Source organism: Ochotona curzoniae, unplaced genomic scaffold, assembly GCF_017591425.1.
Source record: "Ochotona curzoniae isolate NIBS_2020 unplaced genomic scaffold, NIBS_Ocur_1.0 contig_4877, whole genome shotgun sequence".
Classification (NCBI taxonomy): Eukaryota; Metazoa; Chordata; class Mammalia; order Lagomorpha; family Ochotonidae; genus Ochotona; species Ochotona curzoniae.
In genome coordinates, this window is record NW_024466409.1 from 997,417 (window position 1) to 1,022,388 (window position 24,972).

General features: G+C 42.4%; 1 protein-coding gene across 2 annotated transcripts; it reads right to left on the reverse strand.

Annotated features, from left to right (window-relative positions):
* Positions 1 to 743: 743 nt before the first annotated feature.
* On the reverse strand, positions 744 to 24,576 carry SPTY2D1 (SPT2 chromatin protein domain containing 1). 2 transcript variants are annotated; one of them, XM_040988489.1, is made up of 7 exons: positions 24,366 to 24,576; positions 12,186 to 12,300; positions 9,035 to 10,360; positions 8,798 to 8,980; positions 6,362 to 6,536; positions 4,497 to 4,574; positions 744 to 3,787 (listed from the first exon to the last, which is right to left on the reverse strand). In XM_040988489.1, exons 1-7 carry the CDS (start codon positions 24,423 to 24,425, stop codon positions 3,694 to 3,696), a joined length of 2,031 nt encoding a protein of 676 aa, XP_040844423.1. In that variant the 5' UTR covers positions 24,426 to 24,576; the 3' UTR covers positions 744 to 3,693. The 2 variants fall into 2 exon arrangements, with proteins under 2 accessions (XP_040844423.1, XP_040844422.1); XM_040988488.1 differs by having other exon boundaries at positions 8,798 to 10,360.
* Between the last annotated feature and the right edge of the window lie 396 nt (positions 24,577 to 24,972).

The window sequence follows — 24,972 nt, forward strand, 5'->3', positions numbered from 1 at the left end:
AGCCCAGCTTCATTGTCACTTTGGCCACCCACAAGCCCAGGTTTTGCCCACCACTTGGCAGCGGTGGACAGGGAGCTAGGATTCCCAGTGGGAAGCAGGCCTGGCATGGGTTCTCCCAGCCACAGCCACATGACTAAGAGATCCAGATACCCACACCTCTGAGCAGACTTATCTGGATTCCCCATTTTTAATGGAATGAAAAAATGAATTCAAAATTCAAAACCAAAGCTTTGTTGCTAATCTCTGAATATAAGGTACTAGTAGCATCTTACATGAGCTGGACAGTAGTACATGCCAGCAAGTTTACATTCTCTGGCCTCAAGGCCCTGCTCATGCCTTCCAGATATTCCTAAGAACTCATTTTTTGCATCCATTATAAATTCTTTTAAGGAATCAGAGCCTGCTCATCTTGTCGGGTGAGACCATATAGCCAGTTCTGGCTCTTCTAATTTGAGCATATCTCCAAATACTCAAACCATGAAATAGATATCATTGCTCTAATCCCCTTGCAGTCTTTCAACTTGCATGTCAGAGAACAGTTTACGCTGGAAGGGGAAGAAAGGTATTAATAGTATGAGGGCTGAGCAGATGTGAATGTGTAAAGAATGAGCAAGAATGCATGCAGGAGAGACAATCTTTAGTCTGACAATGCTACTGAGACTTCTAGCTGGAAGAGTGTTCCATGTATTGAGATAAGGAATAGCTAAAAGTTATGACCAATAAATCAAACCGGTAAAAATTTAATCAATAAAATATCTTTAATGCCTACATTGTCATGTATACATAAATTGAAAAACTTTCACCTGTATATATGCAAAAGTATTTTCTCTTGCAGATCAACAGCACCAGAAAACAGGCTAAGCTATGTAAAAGTTGTTTTTTTTTGTCCATTATGTAAAAGACATGATGGATTAAGTAACTCCAAAGAAATCTATATCGCACTCTTGGCATACACTAAACACCTGAATATTTATTTCATCACATTCATTCACAAAATAAATAGTCTAATATATTCAGCACATTGAAAATAAAACAACCAGTCTCTCTCTTCATATATTTATTCTCTTCCCAAAAATGTTTTGGTCTCCTGCTATATCTCAGAAATGTACTAATAGCTGCTTTTAAGTTACAAAATACAAAACAATTCTTTTTTTTGGAGAAAATCTTGGGGGAAATTACCATTAGAAAATGAAATTTTGAGTTCCCTTAGACTTTACTCTTAACAGTCTTTGAACCTTCTCATGGCACACACGTAAGGCTCCCTGTGACATGTGGTACCCTGGCCTCCAAATGGACATTAATTGCATTTATAGTTTAGAGAAAATACAAAGACAAGTTCTGAAAGTAGCCTTAAAGTGCCCTTTGCTTTGACATAGCAACATCAAAGGCAAGTGGGACAGTGCAATAAGAGCCGTAGCAGTTTTATGAAAACTACTTTCTGTTTACATCATTTATGTTGAGAATGCCACACCTATGATCATGTAACATTATTACAATCTTGAGATAACATTACTACATTCATGAATTAACATTACCCAATAAAAGGCACATCTTCAAATATTAAGAAAATCTCAAAGTCAAAACATGAATACATGAAAAATTAAGCACTTAATTTGTAAACCTTGATCCAATAACTGCCAATACCAGAAAGTACAGAACAAAATGGAAGACAGGATTTGAAAACAAGGCCAAGACCCTTAAAAACTTAAAAAAAAAAGAATCAACTCATCGTTTTATTATGTGTATACAATAGATACACAAGGTTTATAACCTGATTCTTCCTACTAAGTTCTAGAACTTTAACCTAGTATGATGGTGCCTTTCTCTAGAAATAACTGCACCATTACCACAAAGTTGATGCCACTGGAAAGCTTTCAGCTCTGACAAGAATTTGGTTTTAATTAGATTGCAGAGTCTGAAGAGTGAAGGGAAACAAAACTTTTAGAAGCATGTAATGGCAAAAGAAATAATGTTCTAAACCTATTTTATTACATGGAATATTTACACTGCCCTTAATTTCATTGAAGATAATTCATATGAGTAAGAGAAAACCAACGGGATCTTCAGCTACTAGTGTGACAGTTCCATGTGGAGAGCAGAAAAAGGGTATTGCTCCCAATAATGAAGACAGTTTTCATGGAATTTAACTGTAAAATCCCGAGTTCCAAAGTTTGAAACTCAACTCATTCTAAGTCAGCATTAAAGTTTTGGATGACATGGTCCCATTAAAGGAGACTGACAAAGTCTGTAACACCCATACTTGAAAAATAAATATCTCATAGACAAAAAGGAACACACAAAGCACATTTGGACCTGTTGAAGAGTAAGGATTCTTTGTAGAACAACCCTTACTATTATTCCTGTCCCTATTGCCCAGTGGCTTCAGATAGCCAGAACATTTACTATAGAACTGCCCTATCATTTTAATTCCAACTGCTTCCACCCTCCACAGTTAAGGATAAAAGCTCTTTAGCATCAGCATGTCTCATCTTCTGTTGCTGATCCTGGAGACTTTTGCCTCCTTCCAGCCAGATCCTAGGTCAACCCGATGGGAATTGCTTGGACTTAGAGGCTTAAGTGGTATCAAGTCAAAAAATATGACTTTTAAAAGGGTGAAAATGAAGAGTTCCACAGCCCAGTAAAACAATAGGAACACGGAACGTCCTCTTTTCTACCCACAGGGGAAAAATCTCTTCACAGTGCATAGTTTGAATTAAAAGTGCAATATGGGCAAAAAGAGAAGTTGGTGCTTTTGATACACATGAATTGCAATTTTGGTTTCTGCCATTAATATTTGCTAAGGATTTTAAACTAAAGATGTAAAGTCATTACCATCAAGAGGTAGGGGGCACCTCAGGATTCCAAAATATGTATGTAAGTTAGGGAGGTGGGGAGCCTCACATGTCACTTCCTGTTTGAATCTATTACTCTTCCTAATTTAATGTCTGAATACAATAACTTTTCAATGCAAAAATGAAAAATTCTTAGGTAAAAATCAGTCAGCACAGTGATCTTGTTTATTCCATGAAATCAAACAAAACAGTAAATCTGAAAGGAAAACTGGGAGAATATTCTTGTATTTTAACTTGGAAATTTTTCTGTTAGCTGCTCAATTACCTAAATTAATAAGAATGCTCAGCATCCAATTCATTGAGTAGTGCAGATAATATAATTTATTCTTCTTTGTACTTTAGAGTAACAAGGATTTCATCAATATGATAATTAAAAAGCCTACCCTACATTTTCAAGTTCTTAATCTAAACACATAGATTAGGACAGGCCATTTTATTGCTGGCAACATTCATGGAAAGGCCAGTAAGTCTGGGAGCTGGGCAGTGTCCCACTCTCATATGAGCAGAACTAGAGAAGAGGCAAACCCATTTTCTTCCTCCTTTCTTTTTCCTTTTAAAGTAGCAAAGGAACATAAATGACTGGAGGACTGCAGAGTGACCCCACAGAGTGCATAGCTTATCAGGACCAAGGCTGGCATCTGCAAACAGTCAGCTTCCGAAGAGCACATAGCGGGCAGTGTCATCTGCATTACAGATTTAACCCTGGAAAGTCTTTAAAAGTACTTTCTGCTCCAAGGATTATAAGCATTCCTTCTCCTTGAGTACCCAAATATAAATCTAAAATGGTAAGGGGGCAGGAAATTCTTGCAGCAGTGTCCCCAGAATCTCATAAAAGCAGCAGTCAGCGCCTCTTCAGTTTCTTGGCCTTTCGACGTTTCATTTCTTCCTCTTCACGTCTCATTTCTTCCAAGTCTTCTTGCATACCCAGTCGTAAGCTGTCAAAAAAGATTTTAGGGGTATTATTTCAGTACCATGAAAAGCTCACTTTTTGTAAAAGGCAGAATCGAAATTTCCACTGGAGCTCATGAACCATGCTGATCCACTGTGAACACCTCCAAGCTTTTCAGGCTGCAGCATGCATGAGCCAAGGAACTTTACAGATTATTCACATGAAATAAAGCACTTATCTCAAAGACTTAAAAATATAATGAAATGTTCACTTAATAACATTCTATTCTTGTTCTTTCCCAACACTTAAATTTGACATTGTATTTAGTTAGAGGGGAGAACAAAGCATTAATTTACTATCAATTAGCTAAACCTGAATCAGAAAAAGGAAATCTAATATACCTCTCTATGTGGCACCTAGGCCAGCATTGTTACAAGTTAGCAAAAATGAGATGTATCTGATGGGGAAAGAAAACACAACAGGATCCTGGGAAGTGTCTAACACCGTAAGAGGTGTATTGCACTAGGTACCTTGTATACATGGTCTTAATCCTCAGAATACATCAATGAGTAAACAGGGTATTCTCAATTTAACAAGTGAAACAGCCGATTTAGAAAGGCTCAAGAGTCTATCAAAGCCCTATGCAAGTATGTAGCAAAGGATGTGCTTGACCCAAGGTCCCCCCTTAGAGTGGTACAGCTGTAGCAAGTAGAAAAGAAATTTTAGTTCATTTCTTGCACAGATGTGTTCCTTACCTTTTTGCTTCTTCCTTCTGTTGCTCTTTCCAACTGCTTTCCATGTAACGTAAGGCATAATCACTTTCATCTTTGTATCTGATAGGAAGAAAAATTACAAAAAGTTTTACAAGGAAACAACATTTGCTTTCATTCAAACACTTTTAATTTATTTGAAAGGCAGAGAGAAAGGTTCACTCTCCAAACACCTGTAATACTTGGGGCTGGATAAGGATGAAGCTAGGAAGCCTGGAACTCAATCTGGGTCTCTCACATGGACTGTAGGGACTCAATTACTTGGGCTATCACTTGCTACTACCTCCCATCGTGTGCATTAGCAAGAAACTACATCAGAAGCAGGGCTGGACCCAGAATCCAGGCACTGTTTCTCCTAGAGCTAATGTTGAGGAAGGCACCAATTCAACAGTGTGTTTCGTGCCTCCTCAACTCACCTACACTTAATTGATAAAACCATGAAAATATAATGCACATGAAAATTATTATTAATCCATTAATCTCATTTAAGCTTCAGGACTATCATGAGATCTTTATGGCTTCACAAAAAAGGGCTTTAATATCAGGTGGCCATTCCCCATCTCTGGGTGCTGAGGTGGCTGGGGGGCTGGGTGTGATTTCTCCCCTTATTTCCCTCCTTCTCCCAGATACACGAGGAAGAAAATTTGGAAACAATACTCTCACCCATTTTCTCCTTGGTCCTTCCCACCCTGATCAACTATGAACATATCATTTAAAAAAAAAGACTTTGCAGTAAAATGAAACAGATCAATTAATGGCTTGATCAAGAACACATATCTATGGGCAAGCACTTGGCAGTTAGGACACCTAACTGCTGCCTGACTCCAGCCTCATGTTAATGTATGCCTGAAGGCTCAATACTTAGGCTCCCAGCTCCTGCCTTCTGCCCCTGGCTGCTGAGGGTCTTTAGGGAGTATGCCACATGTGAGCTCACTGCCTCTGTGTATGTGTGTGTCTCGAATAGATCTTAAAACATTAAAAAAAAAAAATCCTACAGTTTACTTTAATGTAGCTGTATCAATGAATCACCCGAGGACCTTATAAAGTGGATTTGGATTTAGTAATCCTGATATGAGGCCTGAGAGTCTGTATTAAAAAAAAAAAAATTCTCAGGCACGTCAGTGTTGCTAGTTCTATCCTACAGTACAGGAATCATATTTTCAAGTAGCAAAATTTTACACCAAAGGAAAGCATCAAAATGAGTTTAGGTAGCTTTGTGACTTCGTAATTTCTACTGTACTAAATTACTTCATCTGCCAAAGCAGTAAATTGAATAACCTCCACCCAAAAGTTCCTTATTTAGTACCTCTACCATTAGTTTATTTCTGCCATACTATGTGAATTACTCAAAGTATTTAATATTTATCCAAATCATTTTTTTAGGCATAAAGGTGGTTTATTCAGGTTAGCCCTGCTGGGTGGGGGAGGGGCAGCTGCAGCAGAAGCTGCTGCAGGAACAGCAGGGAGGGCAAAAGAGGGAGTGATCCCCCAGGTTGAACAGCGCAGGGTTCTTATACATTTCAGGCTGTTAATTATATGGTCATGATTTAGCAGGCTTCTATTGGTGGGTTTGAAGCAAGCAACTTTCAAAAGGTACAAATTGATGGGCTATAAGGTGGTGGATCTTATCAAACACCAGGGTCCTCCTTCCTGAGGAGTGGTTTGCCTACGTGACCTGCCAGGTATCCTCACCTAGACTATCAGGCCTGGAGTTCACACAGCCCCCAGCCAAGCAATTAAGGCAGAATCACAAAAGCAGAAAACATCTAGGCTCTTCATTCACCCTCTCTTTTTAGTAACTAATCAAATCTTTGATTCAGTAACATTATCTAAATCATTTTTAGCCTTACTTTTTTCGGTCATAGCCAAAGATTTCTCGAATGTGCTTCGATATATCTTCCTGAGGTTCTCCTTCATCTTCAATAAAATCTTCCATTTCAGAGTCATATTCATCATCATCATCATCTTCCTCCTCATATTCTCGCTGCCGCTTATAACCAGCAGGAAAAGGAAATCTCTGAGGACCTAACAAGATAAAACCATCATTTTTTAAGAACATGAAATACAGTTCTAATAGAATTCTAGGAAAATTGAGATTTTCTTTTATACAGTATGCTTAAAAATGAATGGGAGGCTGGTCCCTAGCCTGAAGTCATTATTATATTATCCCTGGTGTGCCATGATGCACAGGAGTTAAACTTCTGTTTATCCAGGACTTGCTTACTGTAGGTAATGTCTTGTTACATTTTTCAGCTTAGTAGAACCCATACTTCTGGATTTAAAATTTCTGTTATTTTTTAAAGATTAATTTATTTTACTCGAAAGTCAGAGTTATAGACAAAAAAGGCATGACAGACATCTTCCAAATGGCCACAAAAGCTTGGGCTGCACCAGCCCAAAGCTCAGAATCAGGAATTTCTTGCATGTCTTCCATGTGGGTAAAGAGGGTCCATGGCCTTAGGGCCGTCCTCCACTGTTTTCCCAGCCCATTAGCAGGGAGCTGGATTGGAAGTGGAACAGCTGGGACTAGAACCAGTGCCCATATATATTTTAATTAATTAATTTTTTTTCAATGCCCATATTATATGCCAGGACCACTGGCCGAAGATTAGCACGAGATGCCACCAGGTCAGCCCCTAAAATGTCTAAAAGTAGCACCCACTATGTACTATTATTATAATTTCAACTTAAAGTTTTTAAGTCCAGCAAAGTATGAGTTTCTCAAAATCAATGATAACTGTTCAGACTGAGTTTTACCAAAGCAAAAATTCACTGTTATCCTTACTTCCTCCATTTTGCAAGACTGAATAAAACCAGCAAAAGACAGGCACAACAGATGCTGCTCAACAGACCAGCATCTGGGAACAACTACTTTCCAAGCCTTTGATTGATAGACACTCCTTTTATTCTTCTAAGTTTTAAATATGGAAAGCTTGTCTCCTTAGTTAAGTCTTTTCCAATCTCAGCACTATGACATTCTGGGCCAGATAATTCTTCCTTGTGGCAGCCAACTCCACACACTGTTGGCAGCATCTTCTACGCACCAGATGCCAGCGGCATTCCCTGTCGCCAGTTGGCAAATGATCCCTTGGTGGCAAAATTTTCCTTAGTTGAGGATCAACTAGGAAATTAGGAAATCTTAAGCAAGGAGTTCATCCCTGGTTTCTTATGTTCTCCATTGTGCTAGAAAATAGCTTTAACAGATGTCTTTTTTCATGAGGCAGCCAGCAGGTGTAACCAAGAGAATTTCTGCATCTTGGGACAATAGATTCCTACAGAGGGCAAGACTTTGATAACATCCATTTTAAGGAACAGAAACACAAAAAGTTTAAAATAACTCCTGACACAAATAGGTACTTTATCAGACTCTGGAGGACCTGGCATGGGGTGAAGGCTGGCCAATCCTCCACCTCAAAGTACTGGGATCCCATATGGGCACTGGTTTGTGTTTCACCTGTTCCACTTCAAATCCAGTTCCCTGCTTGTGGCTGGGGAAATCAGTAGAGGATGGTTCCAAGGCCTTGGGACCCTGAACCTGCATGGGAGACCTGGAAGAAGCTCCTGGTTCTTGTTAAGCTCGCCTCTGGCTGTTGCAGCCATTTGGACAGAGAACCAGTGTAAATCTGCCTAACAAAAATTAATAAATCTTTTTTAAAAATTATACTCTGATTTTTTTGTCTTCACAATAAAGTATAGATTAGGGTCCAGTGTGGTGGCTTAGTGGTTAAAGTCCTTGCCTTGCATGTGCTGGAGTCCCATAATGGGTGCCGGTTCTAATCCTGGCAGCTCCACTTCCCATCCAGCTCCCTGCCTGTGGCCTGGGAAAGCAGCAGAGGACAGCCCAAAGCCTTGGGGCCCTGCATGGGAGACCCGGAAGAGGCTCCTGGCTCTGAATCAGTGCAGGTCCGGCTGTTATGGCTGCTTGGGGAGTGAATCAATGGATATCTTCCTCTCTGTCTCTCCTCTCTGTATATCTGACTTTACAATAAAAATAAAGATCTTTTAAGAAAATGAAAGGTACAGATTAATTCACTCAGTGAACCAGGAAAGCCATGTACATTTGCCCTGTCTCACAATCACAAAGCTGTGTCTAATGTTCTTGGGGATATTGCAGAGGTGAAGAACTCCAGGGCACAGGGTGGACAAGGTATCAGAATCTTATCAACACTCGATAAATAATATGGTCAGGGGCACATGAAAATGTTCAGGGGTCCTTGATTATATAAAACAGTATTCTTGATTTCCTAGTGTCAGAAACATACTTTAATGGTAAAACGCAGTATTACCTTGAGCAGCTCTGTAGCCAGACAAGGGTGGCTTCATTCCACTCATCTGTCCATTGATGGGACGGCTAATGATATTCTTCGAAGAAATTGTTTCCGAGACAACAGTGCACTTAGGTTTTCCAGGGGGACCTGAACCACCGACTGTCCGTCCAGGTGCCAGGCTGCTTGCTGGTCTTCCAGGACCTGAACCACCGACTGTCCGTCCAGGTGCCGGGCTGCTTGCAGGTCTCCCAGGGCCTGAACTACTGACAGGCCGTCCAGTTGGAACTGAGCTATTTATGGACCTTCGAGGGCCACCAGCTGCTCGCCCAGGAGTGCCTGAGCCACTGACTGGCCGCCCAGGGCCTCCAGAATTGACGATAGGTCTACCAGCATTGCTGGAGCCACTGAGGGGTCGCCCAGGGCCATTTGTGGTGTTTGTAGGCCGTCTGGGGCCACCTGTGCTACTGGCAGGCAGCCCAGAGGGCTTTGAGTCACTGGTTGGCTTTTTGGTCCCACTGACTGGTTGTTCAGGTCCTGAGCTGGAGCTGCCATTCTGGCGCCTGGGCACAGGGCCGGGACTGACTGTGGGCCGAGGAGTCCCTGTACTGGGTCGCCCAGGGACTGAACTAGAGCTGCTTCCTGACTGCTTGACACCTGGACTCTTGACCTTACTGGATGGGGAGGCCATGGATCCAGGTTTGGAATGGCTAGGAAGGGAAGGAGGTTTTTTGGTTTTGTGCTCAATAGCAGGCTTCTGAGTCCCACTGGCAGAAGTCTTTGGGACACTTGGTGAGTATGTGCTGGAGTGGGACTTTCCAGCCCCATTGAAAACAGGTCTGTTGTGGCCTTCGCGAGCTGAGGGCTGGGAGATATTGCCAGATCCTGTCTTGGTCCTCTCTGCTGGCTCGGATTTGGATGAAGACATAGCTAAGTGTTTCTCACTGGCCATGCTGGGTCTGGATTTCTTCTCAGTATGAGGAAGGGGAAAGCCTTTAGAAGGAGTATGCCTGTCCGCAGAACTTTTGCTAAGTTTTGTGCTCACACTTTCTTTCTGTAAAGGTGCCTTTCTGGACACAGTTGGAGGTAGTTTTGCATCTGTTTCAGGTTTCTTTTTCATACGCTTTCGTTCTAGAAATTCTCGTTCCCTAAGTTCTTCTGCAGTCATAGGTCGCTCTTCCACTTTCTTGATGATCTTGATCTCTACTGGTTCAAACTGCTTTTTCTCAGCGAGCCTGAGTAGATCAGTGAAGTTCATGGGTGGTGGTGGGGCACTTTTAAGGGTGGCCTTTGGCTTGCTTTCAACTCTGGGAGGCTCTTGATCTTCCTCAAACTCCTGATCTGGCTCTGTTTGATTGTATTCTAAGAATTCGTCCTCTTCTTCCATCTCATAGTCTTGCTCTGTTGCCTGGGTGGTGTGGTTTTCCACTGCCTGTCTCTTCTTTGACTTTTCCTCAACAGGAATCCCATTGTAACCATGGAAATTATCCTTTGTCCTCTTAGCCATTGCTCTGGCTTTTTTATCATGCTTGAGCTCAATTCGTTTTTTCAATAGCTCTTCTTTTCTCCTTTTCTCTTCTAAGGCTAAAAGAGGCAAAAACAAAAACATGCCATTATTTTAACATCTCAAGAGAGCAGTGTGTTCCTCTGAAATCAGTAGGTGGCAAAACACAATGTTCAGGTTACACTTTGAAGATATATAGGAATCCAGTGAAAAGTATCCGAGCAACTATTAAGTCATTCATTCTTATACAACGAATGGACATGGGTTTTTATTTGGGATGAAACAAGTGAGAGATTTTACACCTCTAAATACAAAAAATAACTCATATCTAATGTACAAAGTTAAGGAAACACCTACTAATGAAATCACTAACAGTTTTATGAACCAATGAAAAATCAAGCTAAGCTTAATCAAGTTCTTTGCAAAAGTTAAATTGTTGCTTTTTTTTTTTCATTTTTTTTTTATTATTAACATTGTATTATGTGATACAGTTTTATAGGCACTGGGGTAAATTGTTTCTTGATCTTACTGCCTTGTTTTGTTTTGTTTAAGATTTGTTCTTATTGAAAGACAGATTTATAGAGAGAAGGAGAGATGGAAAAAAAGTTTCCACCCACTGGTTCACTCCACAACTGGCTGCGACCACTGGAGCTGAGCAGATCCAAAGCCAGGAGCCTCTTCCAGGACTCCCATGCAGGTGCAGGGTCCCAAGGCTTTGGGTTGTCCTCTTCTGCTTTCCCAGGATACAAGCAGGGAGCTAGATGGGAAGTGGAACAGCTGGGATACCAACTGTCCATATGGGTTCACTATCCAGCTGCTGCACTGCTGATCCAGTTCCCTGCTAATAAGCCTGGAAAAGCATAAAATGGTCAAATCCTTGGGACCCTACACCCATGTTGGTGACAAAGAACTCCTGACTCCAGGCTTCTACTCGGTTGAGCCCAGGCAGTTGTGGCCCTTTGTGGAATGAACCAAAAGAAAGATTCCTCTATGTTGCTACTTCTAGCTCTGCTTTTACACTAATCAGCAAATTTTTAATGGTTTAGATATCAATCTTTTATTGAGGGGGAAAAAAAAATACAAGCAAGATAAATAATGCAGTTCTTATCATAGCCTATTAGAAGACATGATCACCAGCCTCAAAAAGGGCTGAGTTAAAAGGGAGTAAGAAAAAAATCTCCATATAAAACGCCACGACAAGAACATACGTAGGGGTTGGCATGATGGCTCAAATCACTAATCCTCCAATTTGCAGCGTCGGCATTCCTTAATGGATGCTGATTCACATCCTGGCTGTTTCACTTCTGATTCAGTTCCTTGCTTATGGCCTGGTAAAGCAGTGGAGGATGGCTCAAAGCCTTGGGACCCTGTATCCTACAAGGGAGACCTGAAGGAAGCTCCTGGCTTCTGATGGCATCATCTCTGGCCATTGTAACCACTTGGGAAATGAGCTCTGCCTCTCCTTTCTCTGTAAATCTTTCTAAAATATGTGGGCCTGGAGTGATGGCCTAGTGGCTAAATCCTCATCTTGCATGTTCCAGGATTCCAACTGGGTGCCAGTTTGTGTCCCAACTGCTCTACTTCCCTTCCAAACCTCTGCTTGTGGCCTGGGAAAGCAGTAGAGGATGGGCCAAAGCCTTGGGACCCCACACCTGCATGGGAGACCTGGAAGAGGCTCTTGGTTTCTAACTTCGGATCAGTTCAGCTCTGGCCATTGCAGCCACTTAGGGAGTAAACCAGAGGACCGAAGATCTTTCTGTTTTTCCTCTGTAAATCTGACTTTCCAAGAAAAATAGAATCTTAAAATATGTATTCCCTAACCCTCACATGCATTCAAAATTCATTGGCCTATTAGATCAGAAAGTAGGAGACCTGAAAGTTGAAAATAAGTTTACAGGTACATACCTTTTCGTCTGAGTTCTTCTTCTTTCCTCCGAAGAAAAGCTTGTACAGCTTCTGATTGAACTCCTTTAACCTTCGGATCTTTCTTGGGAGGTCCCACTGCCAAACTGTACCTTTTCTAAAAATAAACAGAATAAATATGATAAGCAATTCAACTTAAGAATAAATCGTCAGGGCAGGTGTTAGCCTAGCACCTAAATGCCTGCATCCCACATTTAAGTGCCTGGGTTTAGTGTTTGCTTCCAGCTCCTGAGTTTAGCTTCCTGCTAAAGCAAATTCAGAAGGCAGAGGAAATGGTTCAAGTCACTGTGTTCCTGCCACCCCTGTAAGGGATATGGACAGAGTCCTATTCCTGATTTTGGCCCCGCCCTGGGCTGCCAGCTGGCCACTATGGACATTTAGAGTGTACCAGCTGATGGGAACTTTTTTCAAATAAATATATAACATACAGAAAGGTGGACTTATTTATTCTACTGCATATTAAGGACTGTGCCAAGTAACTGATGGGCTTAAATACTGACTGAAGAACCCATTTTGAAAAGCTGAGACTAAAGGATCATATTAGAGCTTAAGCTATGGAAGTTCAGCTATGAAATTTCTCAAATGATGAATTAAGGAACAATTTTTAAAACAGTTCATCTTTAGGCAATTTTTCAAATATGTGTTTGGATTGGGTAACCAAAACAAACAAAAACTCATCCACTTAGGATACAGTGGATTATTTCAGTGTGTTTTAAGATTCTGATTAAATAGTGGCCTGCTATGGAGCTAAGAATTTCAAAGTCCAATTTTTTCAAGCAAGGGAAAACAAGTAGGCATGTGACATACTGATGAAGATGCCAGTATTCCATGTCCAAGTACTGAACTCATGTTGATTCCCCTTCCAGTTTTGGTTGCCTACTAATGTATACACTAGAGGCAGCCAAGCTGGCTCAATAGTTGTGTCCCTGCCACACATATGGGAGACCTGTACTGAGATCCTGGCTCCTTGTTTTGGTCTGGCCAATCCTCCGCTGGAGAGGGCATCTGAAGAGTGAGCCAGGTAGCTGATAAGAGTCCCTCTCTCTCTCTCTCTGACAAAGAAAAAAAATGTAAAGAAAAACTTCTATGACCATTTTCTATTATAAACTCATAACCGTATTTTTTGTTTGTTTATTTGTTTTGCTCAGATCCAGAACAATGAGATATTAACTTGACCATAGGCAAAGGCTAGGGGCCAACCACAAATAGAAAATACTACTTGGAAATTTAAGCACCACGGGCCAATTCACTCTAATCTCTAAACTTTAACTGTAGCTCTTAAGTTCCCCCAAATTAATGTGCCACACAAATTTTCTTTTAGATAGGAGCTTGAGTTTTTAGGCAGTGTTACTCATCTCCTGAATTTACTGCTATGTTAGTAGAAAAAGAAACACTAACCTCTGGGAATAAAGTGAGCAAAACAGGAACCAAAAATCCCAAATGTGTATGAAATTCTGGGAGGAAAGCCGAAGAATCTGTCTTACTCTAAAGCTGACAAATATAAAGTATCTTGAAACTGGCTGCAAGTTCCAATTCAATTACTGTACCAATAAGGCAGCTGGCCAAAGGCGCAGGCACTAATCCAACCTGAAAATCCTGCACGATTGCAGTGCTCAGAACTGACGCAGCCCCGACAGAAATCCCAAGACAGCACTCACAGTTCTCTGCCTGTCACCTTAGCTAGGACACAGCGAGATTCTCCGAGAGAATCCTTAACATCTTTAACTGTAGATTGTCTCCACAGTGGATAGGAAGAAAAAAAGGAGGAGTAAAGGAAGACCGAGATTACTAGTACTCTAGGTACAGATAAAAACTGCCCTAGTTTACCAGAAAAGTACCTCAAACCCAGTCCTCATCCACAATAAGCTCACAATCTTACTGCAGAAAGGCCATCATGAATATGATTATTTTCTATTTTTTTTAAATAGGTAAGCCTAACAGCCTGACCTAGTATTGCAGCTTTATCCTAAGCTTAACCCATAAAACGACTCTAGTTTGAAAACCTGGTTACATTTTTCCAATTTATATAAAAATTAAAAACTATCGAACTAAAAAGTATTTGTGGATCGTCTAAAATCACAGTATAGTTAAGCCTACATTTACTGTCCTTTAAGAAACCCTGATAGGGAGTAGTGTGATGGTTCATCTGACTAATATTCCACCTGTAAACTCCACATTCCATACGGGCAGTGGCTCATGTGCCTGCTGTTCCACTTCCAATCTAGCTCCTTGCTTGTGGCCTGAAAAAGTAGTGGGGGATTGCACAAAGCCTTGGGACTCTGCACCTGTGTATGAGCTTCCAGCCTCAGATCAGCTCAGCTCTGGCCCTTGTGGCCACTTGGAGAGTGAACTAGTGGATGATTCTTTCTCCATGTATCTCTCCTTCTCTCTATAAATTTGCCTTTCCAATTAAAAAAAAAAAAACTGAAAGAAAAAAAAAGATACTGATTTATAGAATAAAAACACAGGAAAGAGCAGAAAGGTAAGAAAAAGGCTATCTAAAACTCAAAATTGCTCTGAAAAGTATAGGTTATATTTTAGCTTTTTTCCAAGTACATATACTTATTTTCATCAATTCACATGCCAATTTCAAATTTTGTCATTAAAAAAAAAAAGACACCCTCTAATCTTCAGTGGCCTCACATTTAACCCTACACTGCACAGTATTTGTCCTGAGCCTGTGACGCACAGGGAATTCAATCACTCTATAACATGCCTTGTAAATTTGCTAGGAGACAATTCAATAAATGAGCAGTAGGGCAGGCTCAACACTGCTTTGATGAGGCTTAATCTTGTTTACTGATTTAATCTTATACAAGCTGAATCATAATAGGTATTTCTGTGTTTTTTTAAACTTCAAAATGTACTCAGTGGCGCAAACAAAAAAATATTTAAAAATTATCTTAGGTAAATCTTATGTCATAACCTAGAGATCCAGGTTAAAAAAAGAAAAGCTTGGGACTCGGAACAGTAACCTAGTAGCTAAAGTCCTCGCCTTGCATACGTGTCATGATCCCAATATGGGCGCTGGTTTGTACCCCAGCTGCTCCACTTCCTATCCTGCTCCCTGCTTCTGGCCTGGGAAAGCAATCGAGGACAACCCAAAGTCTTGGGACCCTACGCCTGGGTGGGAGACACAGAACAAGTTCCTGGCTCCTGGCTTTGGATCAGCTCAGCTCCTGACATTGCAGCCACTTGGGGAGTGAACCACCAGACGGAAGATCTTTCTCTCTGTATCTCCTTCTTTCTGTATATCTGCCTTTCCAATAAAAATAAATCTTAAAAAGAAGAAAAGCTGGGACACTCTTTTTAGAGTTGTACAATCATCAGTATTTTGACTCAAATATTTATCAACACCACCTTGACCAATCCCATACAAGAATTCCTTTATCTTGAGGGGCCTGGGCAATTCCTCTGGCAGGACATAGTCCCTGCAGGTGAGTGCAAGAAGCATGAAAGGAAACAGCTAAGAACAGGCCATGGGAAGTTTTCCACTGGCATACATTTGGCATGGGTCGGGAATCGGCCAGGCTGAACCAGTTCACATCACCCACTGGCGAATCCAAGCACCAGAACAGAGTGTGGGTCGAACCAGGTTCGGTCGCGACAAAAAACCAATGCATATTACGGAATGCCAGGGTGAGGTGACCCGTACCAGATGTGATCGCAGTGCCCAACCAGCACACATGAGAACCAGGGAGGGAGAGGGCGGAGCCGGCAGGGGAAATGTGGGGGGGTTCCCCTGCTGGACAGCTACTCCCACTGGAGAGCATGAGCTGGGATGGGGGCAGACCAGACTAGGCAGGGCTATAACACCTGTGGGCCTCATGTGGACCAGATCAGGGAAAAGCCAGGCTGGGCTGATTGTTCCTCCTGATGCAACAAAAATTTGAGTGAGGGAGAGTTGGGCTTAGCCGCAGCATCAGCTGGCAGAAGCTGGCACTGGGGGCTAATTCTGTCAAGTTAAACTGCAGATCCACCTGGAGAGTGCATGATCTGGGAGTGGGAGTGGCCTAGAAGGGAAACAGTGGGCTCCTCCCTCTTGGGTTATCACCCCCACTGGAGGGCATGAAAACCAGGTCAGGGGCTGGGGTGGCTAGACAGAAAGGCACCCAACAGCATGTATGTGGGCTTGACAGTGGAGCCAGTTGGGTTGAACTAGGCTTCAGTGCCCATTGACATGTAGAAGAGCTGAATGGGATGTGACACAGACTGGACTAGTCTGCTGCACATACTGGCAAGCACAGGAACCAGGGTAGTAGGGTGCAGGCTTGGTGGGGGTTACTGTGGGTGGCTCTGACTAGGCTGCAGCTCCCACTGGTTTATGTGAGGGCTGAGTGTGTGCTGGGCAGAATCAGGCTTGACTGCAACACACATTGGTTCCAGTGGAAGATGGAGCTGGAAGCAGATGCAACCCAGCAATTGGGACCACCAGCTGATTGGGGGTGACTGACTGTGCCGGGCCCTGTACTTGCAAGTACACACAAGAATCTGGTCTGGGAACACCTCAGACAAAGTTTCTTTGGGGATCTCCCCAATCGAACTACCGGACCCAGAACCCTAACCTTGAAAAGACAACAGGACAGAACAAGTCAATCAACCATCTCAGCTATATGTTGGCAGCAAAATACTGGGCAAACAGAGACTCTATGATGGACTATGTCAATCAGTGGATTCTTCAGCGACCTCATCGTGCTTGGAATGGCGAGACTGGCAGCAATTCATAACTGTTGAACTATCAAAACCACTTGAGCAAGACCCTTGGAGCATGCCCTACATTAGGGACCTGGGATGGGTGGGATACTGGGTGGGGCTTCTCTCTTTATCTCCCCCTTTACCCCAGATACATGACAAAAACAATGTGGAAAAAAAATAGTCTTACCCACTTTTCTGTAGCCCTTGAGCCCTTTTTGCCCTAGTTAACTATGTAAAGATTGTCAAAAAAAAAAAAAAAATTTTTTTTTTTAAGTTAAAAAAACATTCCTTTCTCTCCTGGTAGTCACCAGCCTCACCCCTCTTCCTGTAACTTCTGGCAACCACTAATCTACTTCCAGCCTCTGATGATTTGCCCATTCTGGATATCTGCAGTATGTGGCTATAGCAGCTAATTTTACGAGTCAGCTAGGTTAGGTTATAGTACTTAGTTGTTTCATCAAACATGGACTGAGATATGGATGTGAAGGTATTCTATAGATGTGGTTAACGGGTCCATAATCAGTTGACTTTGGATAAAGATTACCCTTCATGGATATCATCCATTCAGGTGAAGATCTTGAGAGCACAAAGTCATTTCTTAGTGAAGAAGGACTTATACCTGAAGCCTAGAATATTAAGTTCTGCCTGATTTTTCAGCATTTAAGCCCTCCCTACAAATTTCAAGATCACCAGCCTTCACAATCAGTATTATAAAGTTTACTAGTTCTTTTACTTGGAGAATACTGAGTGATGCAGTAGTTTTTTTGCATCTAGCTTCTTTCACTTAGTATGTTTTCACAGTTCATTTATTAAACATGTTTCAGTATATCATTCTTTTGTGTAGCTGGATAGATGTGCTACATTGTAGGATATACTGCATATTTGTTCATCCAATGTTCATCTGCATTGTCTCTACTTTCTGGCTGTTAGAAACAATGTTTCTATGAACATCTGCGTATAGTTTTACGAGGATGTACATTTTCATTTATCTTGGGTGTATGAGCTTAATATTGAGCAGGCCAGACCTTTCAAAGGGGAATGGCAATCAGATTCTGCTTTCAGAATTAGAATATCTTTAAGACTGCTCTTCAACTACACAGAGGTAACCCAATCAGCAACCATGTATGGAAGGCGGGGCGGGGAGGCCTTAGGCTAGGATTAAAATTGCTTTCTATTTAGTAAGGCAGAACTATTTGGCACTTCTCCCTGTGTCAGATGGTCATATTTAGCTCTAGCAGCAACAGATCAAGATGCACCCATCAATTCTGAATCGGATTCAAGGCCCCAGGCTGCTTCATTGTTTGAGTTTCATGAAGAGCAGCTGGACAAGAATTTCATTTATACTAAGCATACCATTTTATTATACTGCAAGCCAGCTCATTCTGCTGGACCCCAATGAATGATCTACAATAGAGAGACTTTATGTCATCTAAATACCAGTTACCAAAGGTTTTGCCAAGATTTGTAATTCTAAAGTTAACTGACCTAGAAAATATCAAGCCACTTTAAACATGTGCTCCCTGCCTTGAAACTAAACTGCAGTTGTTGGAACAAAATTGGGTATGGCCTGCACAAGGTAGGCTGGTCAATATGCTGCTGAAGTCCAAGGCAGCAGCTATCCAGAGGAAGGCAGACCCTGTGGTCCCAAACATATTCTTCCCCTCCTTGCAAGTTACCTGCTACAGATGGCACACATACACTTACTGTAAAGTGCAACTAGTTCTAAGGGTAGGAAACAAGGAAGTATAGTGTAATTATAGTTTTTTAAAAAAATTTAAACTTAAAAATTTTTTTAGTATGAAAATGTGTTCACTAAACACAGTACTTCTAAAAATTCATGGAACAATGGGAACTATAAACCTAAGTTTATTTTGGTGCAAAACATTTTGAAATTGGTGTTTTTTCACAATACACATTTCCATAAGCTCTCTGAAGATTTAAAAGTTTTGTTTTAAAACTAAACTCATCTTTTATTATTTTCCTTGAACTTTTTGCAAGAACTCCATGTTACATCGAAATCAATGATCAAGCCCTCACTGATCTGTTTACTCAGCAAACAGCACACTGTTGTAACTATAGGATGTATGCTTCCCAACAGTTTTATATAAGTTAAAGATTATTTTTGATTCATAGAGGAGCTACGGATATCCAAAGAATAATCCTTAACTTCATGACTAACTTTAAAAATCTTTTTTAAAGAAGATTGTTTTCGTTTGAAAGAACAGACAGTGAGTGAGAGCGACAGAGAAAGACTGGGATTCCGTTTGCTCATTCACTTCCTAAATATCTACAACAGCAAAGTCTGGGCTAGGCCAAAACCAGAAGCCAGGAACTCTTAACTAGCTCTCCACATGGTTGGCAGGGGGCACAGCCATCTCCCCTTCTAAGCCTTACCAGCTATATTAGCAGGGAGCTGGATCCAGAGTAGCTGGAACTCCAACCCGGCACTCCAAAATGGGATGCTGACATGGCAAGCAAAAGCTTAATGCACATTGCCACCAGTCATCACAGTTAGGGAATGAATATAGGCCTGGAAAACCAATGAGTAGCTAAAGGGGTAAGAATGAATAAAGTATCTCAAAGCATGTTATTCATGGTTGTCATGGGAGATCAGTGTAAAATTTATTGTTATTGTATATATACACCCACACACTCACACTCAAAAAACCCTACCTCTGATTATACATAATATCAGATAAGTACTTTAGGATTTGAGTTCTACCTCTCACATTAGCAGCAGCTCAAAAAAGACAACTGCGTACTGATTGCCAATGAATTGCAGAGTTTGCAGCAGAGTCCAAACCAGAACCCACGTATTCTGACTCGGATCCAAACATGTTCTCACTACAATGCTTTATATCTAACTAAATGCCAACATTCTCATCTCTAGCTCTTTAATCTCGGGCTTAAGAACATTCCCTGCTCTGCACTGGCCTCTTGGATAGAATACCATTACCTCAAACAGGTATACAATTGTACTTCCTATTTCCTTCCCTTCATATCCTACATTTCTGCTAATCACACTGGTTTGCTCCTAAAAAAAAAAAAAAAACAAAACTGTCAATCTACCCAGCAGTCTCTAAATGCTACTGATTTGGTCGTGAAACTTCTCTACCAGTTTATTCACTCTGGAAATGTTATAAAAAAAACAAAAGTTAGTGTCCCAAGTTGTATCAGGCTGAAGTTGGAGTTCAGGTGATACAGATGACAACCTTTGTCATCTTCAATCCACTTCCCTAATTCAGCCCAGGGTTGTGATTAAGAGCAAGAACTCTAAAAAGTCAATTGGCCTGGATTAGCTTCACTACTCTGCTATTACTAGCCTGACCACTAATTAGCTGTGTGAGGTTGGGCAAGCTTCTTCACCTCTCTGGGCCTGTTTCCTCTAACCTGCCTCACATGACTATTATGGTTAGACCAATATCTGGCACCGATTAAACACTGTTATTTATAGTTGTTACTCAGCAAATGATTGTCCAGGTAGGGATGGAGAGGAGAAATAACAATATCTGTGGGAAAGTTTCTAAAAGACCCTCTTTCTAGACCACTAATTGGGAACTACTCTTCTAGGCTGGGGACTCAAATCCCCTACTATTGGACAAGTCATCTTCAGATTCAATCCATTAAAGACAAATATTACTGCTGAAAAATGTTTCCTGCAGAAATTTTTATTGGCCCACACAAACTGTAGGCCTCTTTTTAATATAAAGAGCTTGTTTGTGGCTATGTTTTATATTCAGACTACTTTAAAATTCATATTGCAGTACCTACACAGCCTCTAAAGACATCCGAAATTTCTACCATAGTCAAAATCCTCAGGATCCACTTTTAATACAGTTCTTACCCACAAGAACTATAAGATCCCCAAGGCCTTATAAGCCAGGTTCCACATAAAGCTACGCCTTTAATCTTTTCATGGGGGAGGGAGGGGCACACCAGAACCTCAATACTATGGGAATATTTCAGTCTTGTTCTAAGACCATGAACTTGTCTCATGTGCCACAAATCAAAAATAACTGCATGAAACATAAGAATCCATATTCTGACTTCCAGTCTATAAAACAAGAATATTATTTTGTTTCTGCTACTAGACTCCAAGGAGAAAAACCAACTGCAAAGTTACCAAAAATAGCTTTTCTCTTTTAAATAAAAACAGAATCAGTGACAATGACTGGTTACATCATCTTGAAATGCAATTATTTTGTATTCAGTTTTCTACTGGGAAATGAGTGTGTAGCTAGTAGTATTTCTAGGCATGATGCAATCCTAAGCTTGCTTTTTTTTTTTTAAGAATGTATTTATTGGAAAGGCAAATCCATAGAGAAGGAAAGCGATAAACATCTTCCATCCTCTGGTTCACTTCCCAAATGGCCACAACGGTCACAGCTAAGCTGATCTGCAGCCAGGAGCCAGTCACTTCTTCTGGGTCTCACACGCAGACACAGGGTCCCAAGGTTTTGGGCTGTCCTTCACTGCTTTCCCAGGCCACAACCGGGAGATGGATGGGAAGTAGAGCAGCCAGGACACAAACCTCTGACCATAAGGAAGGCCAGCACTTGGAGGTGGAGGATTAGGCAGTTGAGCTAACATGTCAGCCTCATACATGTGCAAACATTCTAAAATTTGGGGGAAAAAATCCCATTCTCAAACAATTCTGACCTAAGCAATTTAGATACAGGGCAGTCATCAGCAGCACCTCAAGCCAGATGCCACAGATACCTTAAAAGCTCCAGTCCAAAGTGGCTAGCACAGATGTTTTCGATTATAGCCTCCCATGGGGCTCAGGGTAACTATCACGAGTCACTGGCTTTCCCTTCTTCAATAAAGATCTGAACTAAGAACTCTGAAGACTAAATTTCGAGTACTGGCTCTCACAGGATCCAAACGGAATGTGAGGAGAGATGACTAACGGGAAAACTTGCAAGCACTAGAGAAGAGATCTAGCCTAGCAGTTAGTGACTGCAAAATCTCTGTGGTTCCCAGAAAATCATTTAATCAAGCTGATACCAAACTGGGTGTACCTAGGGCAGAGTGAGGACCCTGTATACCAAGGTACCTGTTTTCTCTTGCTTTGCAACCATCTTTTATAACGTATAACATGTCATGTCTGTTATATTTTATAATTTTTTTTTTAAAAGAAAACAGCTGGGAGATTTCAATCATATCAATTAGGCTTTCTTTCAGAAACAAGGTGGGACCAGCGTTGTGCTGTATCAGATTAACTGGGGACCTACAGTGCCAGCATGCCATATGGCACCGGCTGGAGTCCTGGCTGCTCCACTTCCCACCCTGGTCCTTTCTAAGGTGCCTGGGAAAGCATGGAGAGTGGACTAAGTCCTTGGGCTCCTGCAGTCACACGGAAGTTCCCCGCTCCTGGCTTTGGCCTGACCTGGCTGGCCCAAGCCATTGCTGCCATTTGGGGAATGAATCAGCGGACAGAAGACCTCTCTATTGTCTCTCCCTCTTCCTAACTCAGCCTTTCAAATAAATCTTTCTTAAAATACACGAAAGAAGGCAAAATGTTAATGTATGTTAAATATGGGTTGCAGGCATAAGGGACCACTAACATTTTGCATGTTTGCAAGTGTCCATATTATTCTGGACTGAAAAAAAAAAATGGCAGCAGGACTGTACTTTGCCTAGTGGTTAAGACATCCCAAGACACAGATACCTCATACCAGAGCGCCTAGGTTTGATATCCAGTTCTGCCCTGACTGCAACCTCCTGCTGCTTGTGGCAGGAAGCAGATCTGGCAGTAGTATCGGAGTTCCCGCCAACCACACAAAGACTGGATTAAGTACCTAGATCCTGGATTTAGCTCCAAAAGGGAGTGGCAGCCATTTGCAGAATGAGCCATTGGGGGATGGGGGGCTCCCTTTATGTCTATCTCTCACACTTGATCTTAGTTTATTCTGTGATTAATCCCATCTAAAAAGATAAGGCTTATAGTGCTAACCTTATCAAGCTCCCAGGCTTAATTGTTTGTGATGTGGGGAGAATTATTGATAAAATTTACGCCTGCTACTCATCTACTAGATTTTAAATTACCAATTTACCCCCCCTTTTTTTTTGCTTCCTGTTATTTCATTGACACAGAAAGCACACACTCTGAACTAGATGCAAATTTTGAAATTTTTCTGCTATGAAAGAATGTCTGCTTTCCTTCTGGCAGTGATTAAGGGTTTTTTAGAATCAGAAATGATTTGATCCTGACTCTTTAGAACATTCATGGGCAAAGCTAATATCTCTGGTCTCAACTGAAAATCAGGAATATCTAGAATAAAATAGGTATCAAATTATGTAAAGATGAGTAATTACCAGAACCAATAATGACTTATTTAGGAAGAAATCTGCAGATGCAGAAACTGAATTCTGTTCAAGTTTTCAAAGGTTTGGCCCCACAGCTTCAGCAAGGAGCGCCTTATGACTCACGGCTTAGGGTAATGATTATTCTAAGTCCCTCGGATGGGGGAGGGGGGAAGACCGCCTACGCAAATACCCGGGAATGCAAAATAAAAACTAATGGACACACATCACAGTTCACTAGTTTTATTATCTTCGGATCAGTATTTTCAAGGAGGTTAAAAAAAAAAAAAGGGACCAGCGCAAGAGAAAAAAAGGGGAAAACAGGAATGTTGATATTACAAAACTCTAGGAAATTCAGAGCACAGACTGAGAGCTCCATAAATTGCAACTGAATTGACTTTAACCGAGAGCTGTTTGAGTTTCACACTTCAGTGCTCAAACCGCAGGGATCACAACGCGACTTAGCGGTTCACAGCTGTGCTGCGGGTCCCATCTGAGGATCCAGAAATGACTTCATGCAAAACAACTACAACCCCGTAAACCAGGCACTCTCCACCATTTTGGAATCTAGATCTTGCCTTATTTACACCAATCTGAGATACGAACGAAATGGTAAATACCCACTGAGCAAACAGAACCCAAATGTGTAATCTGGAAAGCCACGAGTCAACGGAAGCTGAAACCACCTCACGTTTCCGCTGGCCAAGGAGTTCCTGGAAGCTGCCAAACTTTTCCTCATCAACAGCAAAGCTGATGCTCGCCTTGGCAAGGTGGTCATTCACTCGTTAGCGAGGGATGAGTGGATGGGGTCCCGAATCTGAGCACCCCTCCAAAAAATCACTAAACGTTCCCTTCCGAAACCAAGACCCCTGGGCCTCCCCCACTTCCCCTCAACCTTCGGGCTGGAGCTGACGCCCCACTCCACTGGCCGCCAGGCACGGCTCGCTCAGGGCTCTCACGAACCCCCACACCCGAGCCGCAAAACCGAGGCTGCGGAGGTCCCCAAGCGGACAATCCACCCACAGCCCGGCTCCCGCCTCGCGTCCCGAGAGCGCAGACCCACAACGAGCAGCTGATGGGGGGGCTGCCGCCGGCAAGTTCAGAACTTGGAGACTGGGGTGTCCCCTCCCCACCCACAGATGCGCCCCAACTGCGACTTACCGGCACATTGTTAACTCCCTGTCCCTTGGACGCTATCAGGAGAATTTCTCTGAAGTCCATGTTCGGCCGAGGCAGAGACCGTGGACCAGGCCCTCGGGAAGGAGCAGTAGCTCACCTTCCAGAGTGGCCCAGCTGCTGCCGAGCCTCGGCAGCTCCTCTCGCACCCCTGCTCGGACACAGCACTTCCGGCGACTGACGATGCGGTCTGCCCTCCCCACCTCCTCGCAGCGGCCTATATAGTCGCAGGGCTGCCGCAAAGCTCGCGAGTCTGGGCGTAACTTCCGAGACACGTAGGAGCGCGCTACGTGGCCATGACGTCATCTCGGAGGGCGGGACTCCGCCGGCCCGCCCTAAGGCGCGGCCCGGCCGCTGTGGGTGCGGCCTGAGGAGGCTGCCTGGCCCCCTGGGCGGGCGTTCCCGGGGCGGCTGGGTGGGGAGGGCTGGTGTGGGTGGGGCTACCTGCTGGGCTAGCCTTTCCGTGAGCACAGGTGGAAGCTGATCACATCCGAAAAGGACGGACAGCTCGCGAGGCAGATTCCGTTAGCGGTTCTGGCGTTCGCGACGTTGCCATAGCGACGAGCCACCTGTTCTGAACTCCTGCAAAGAT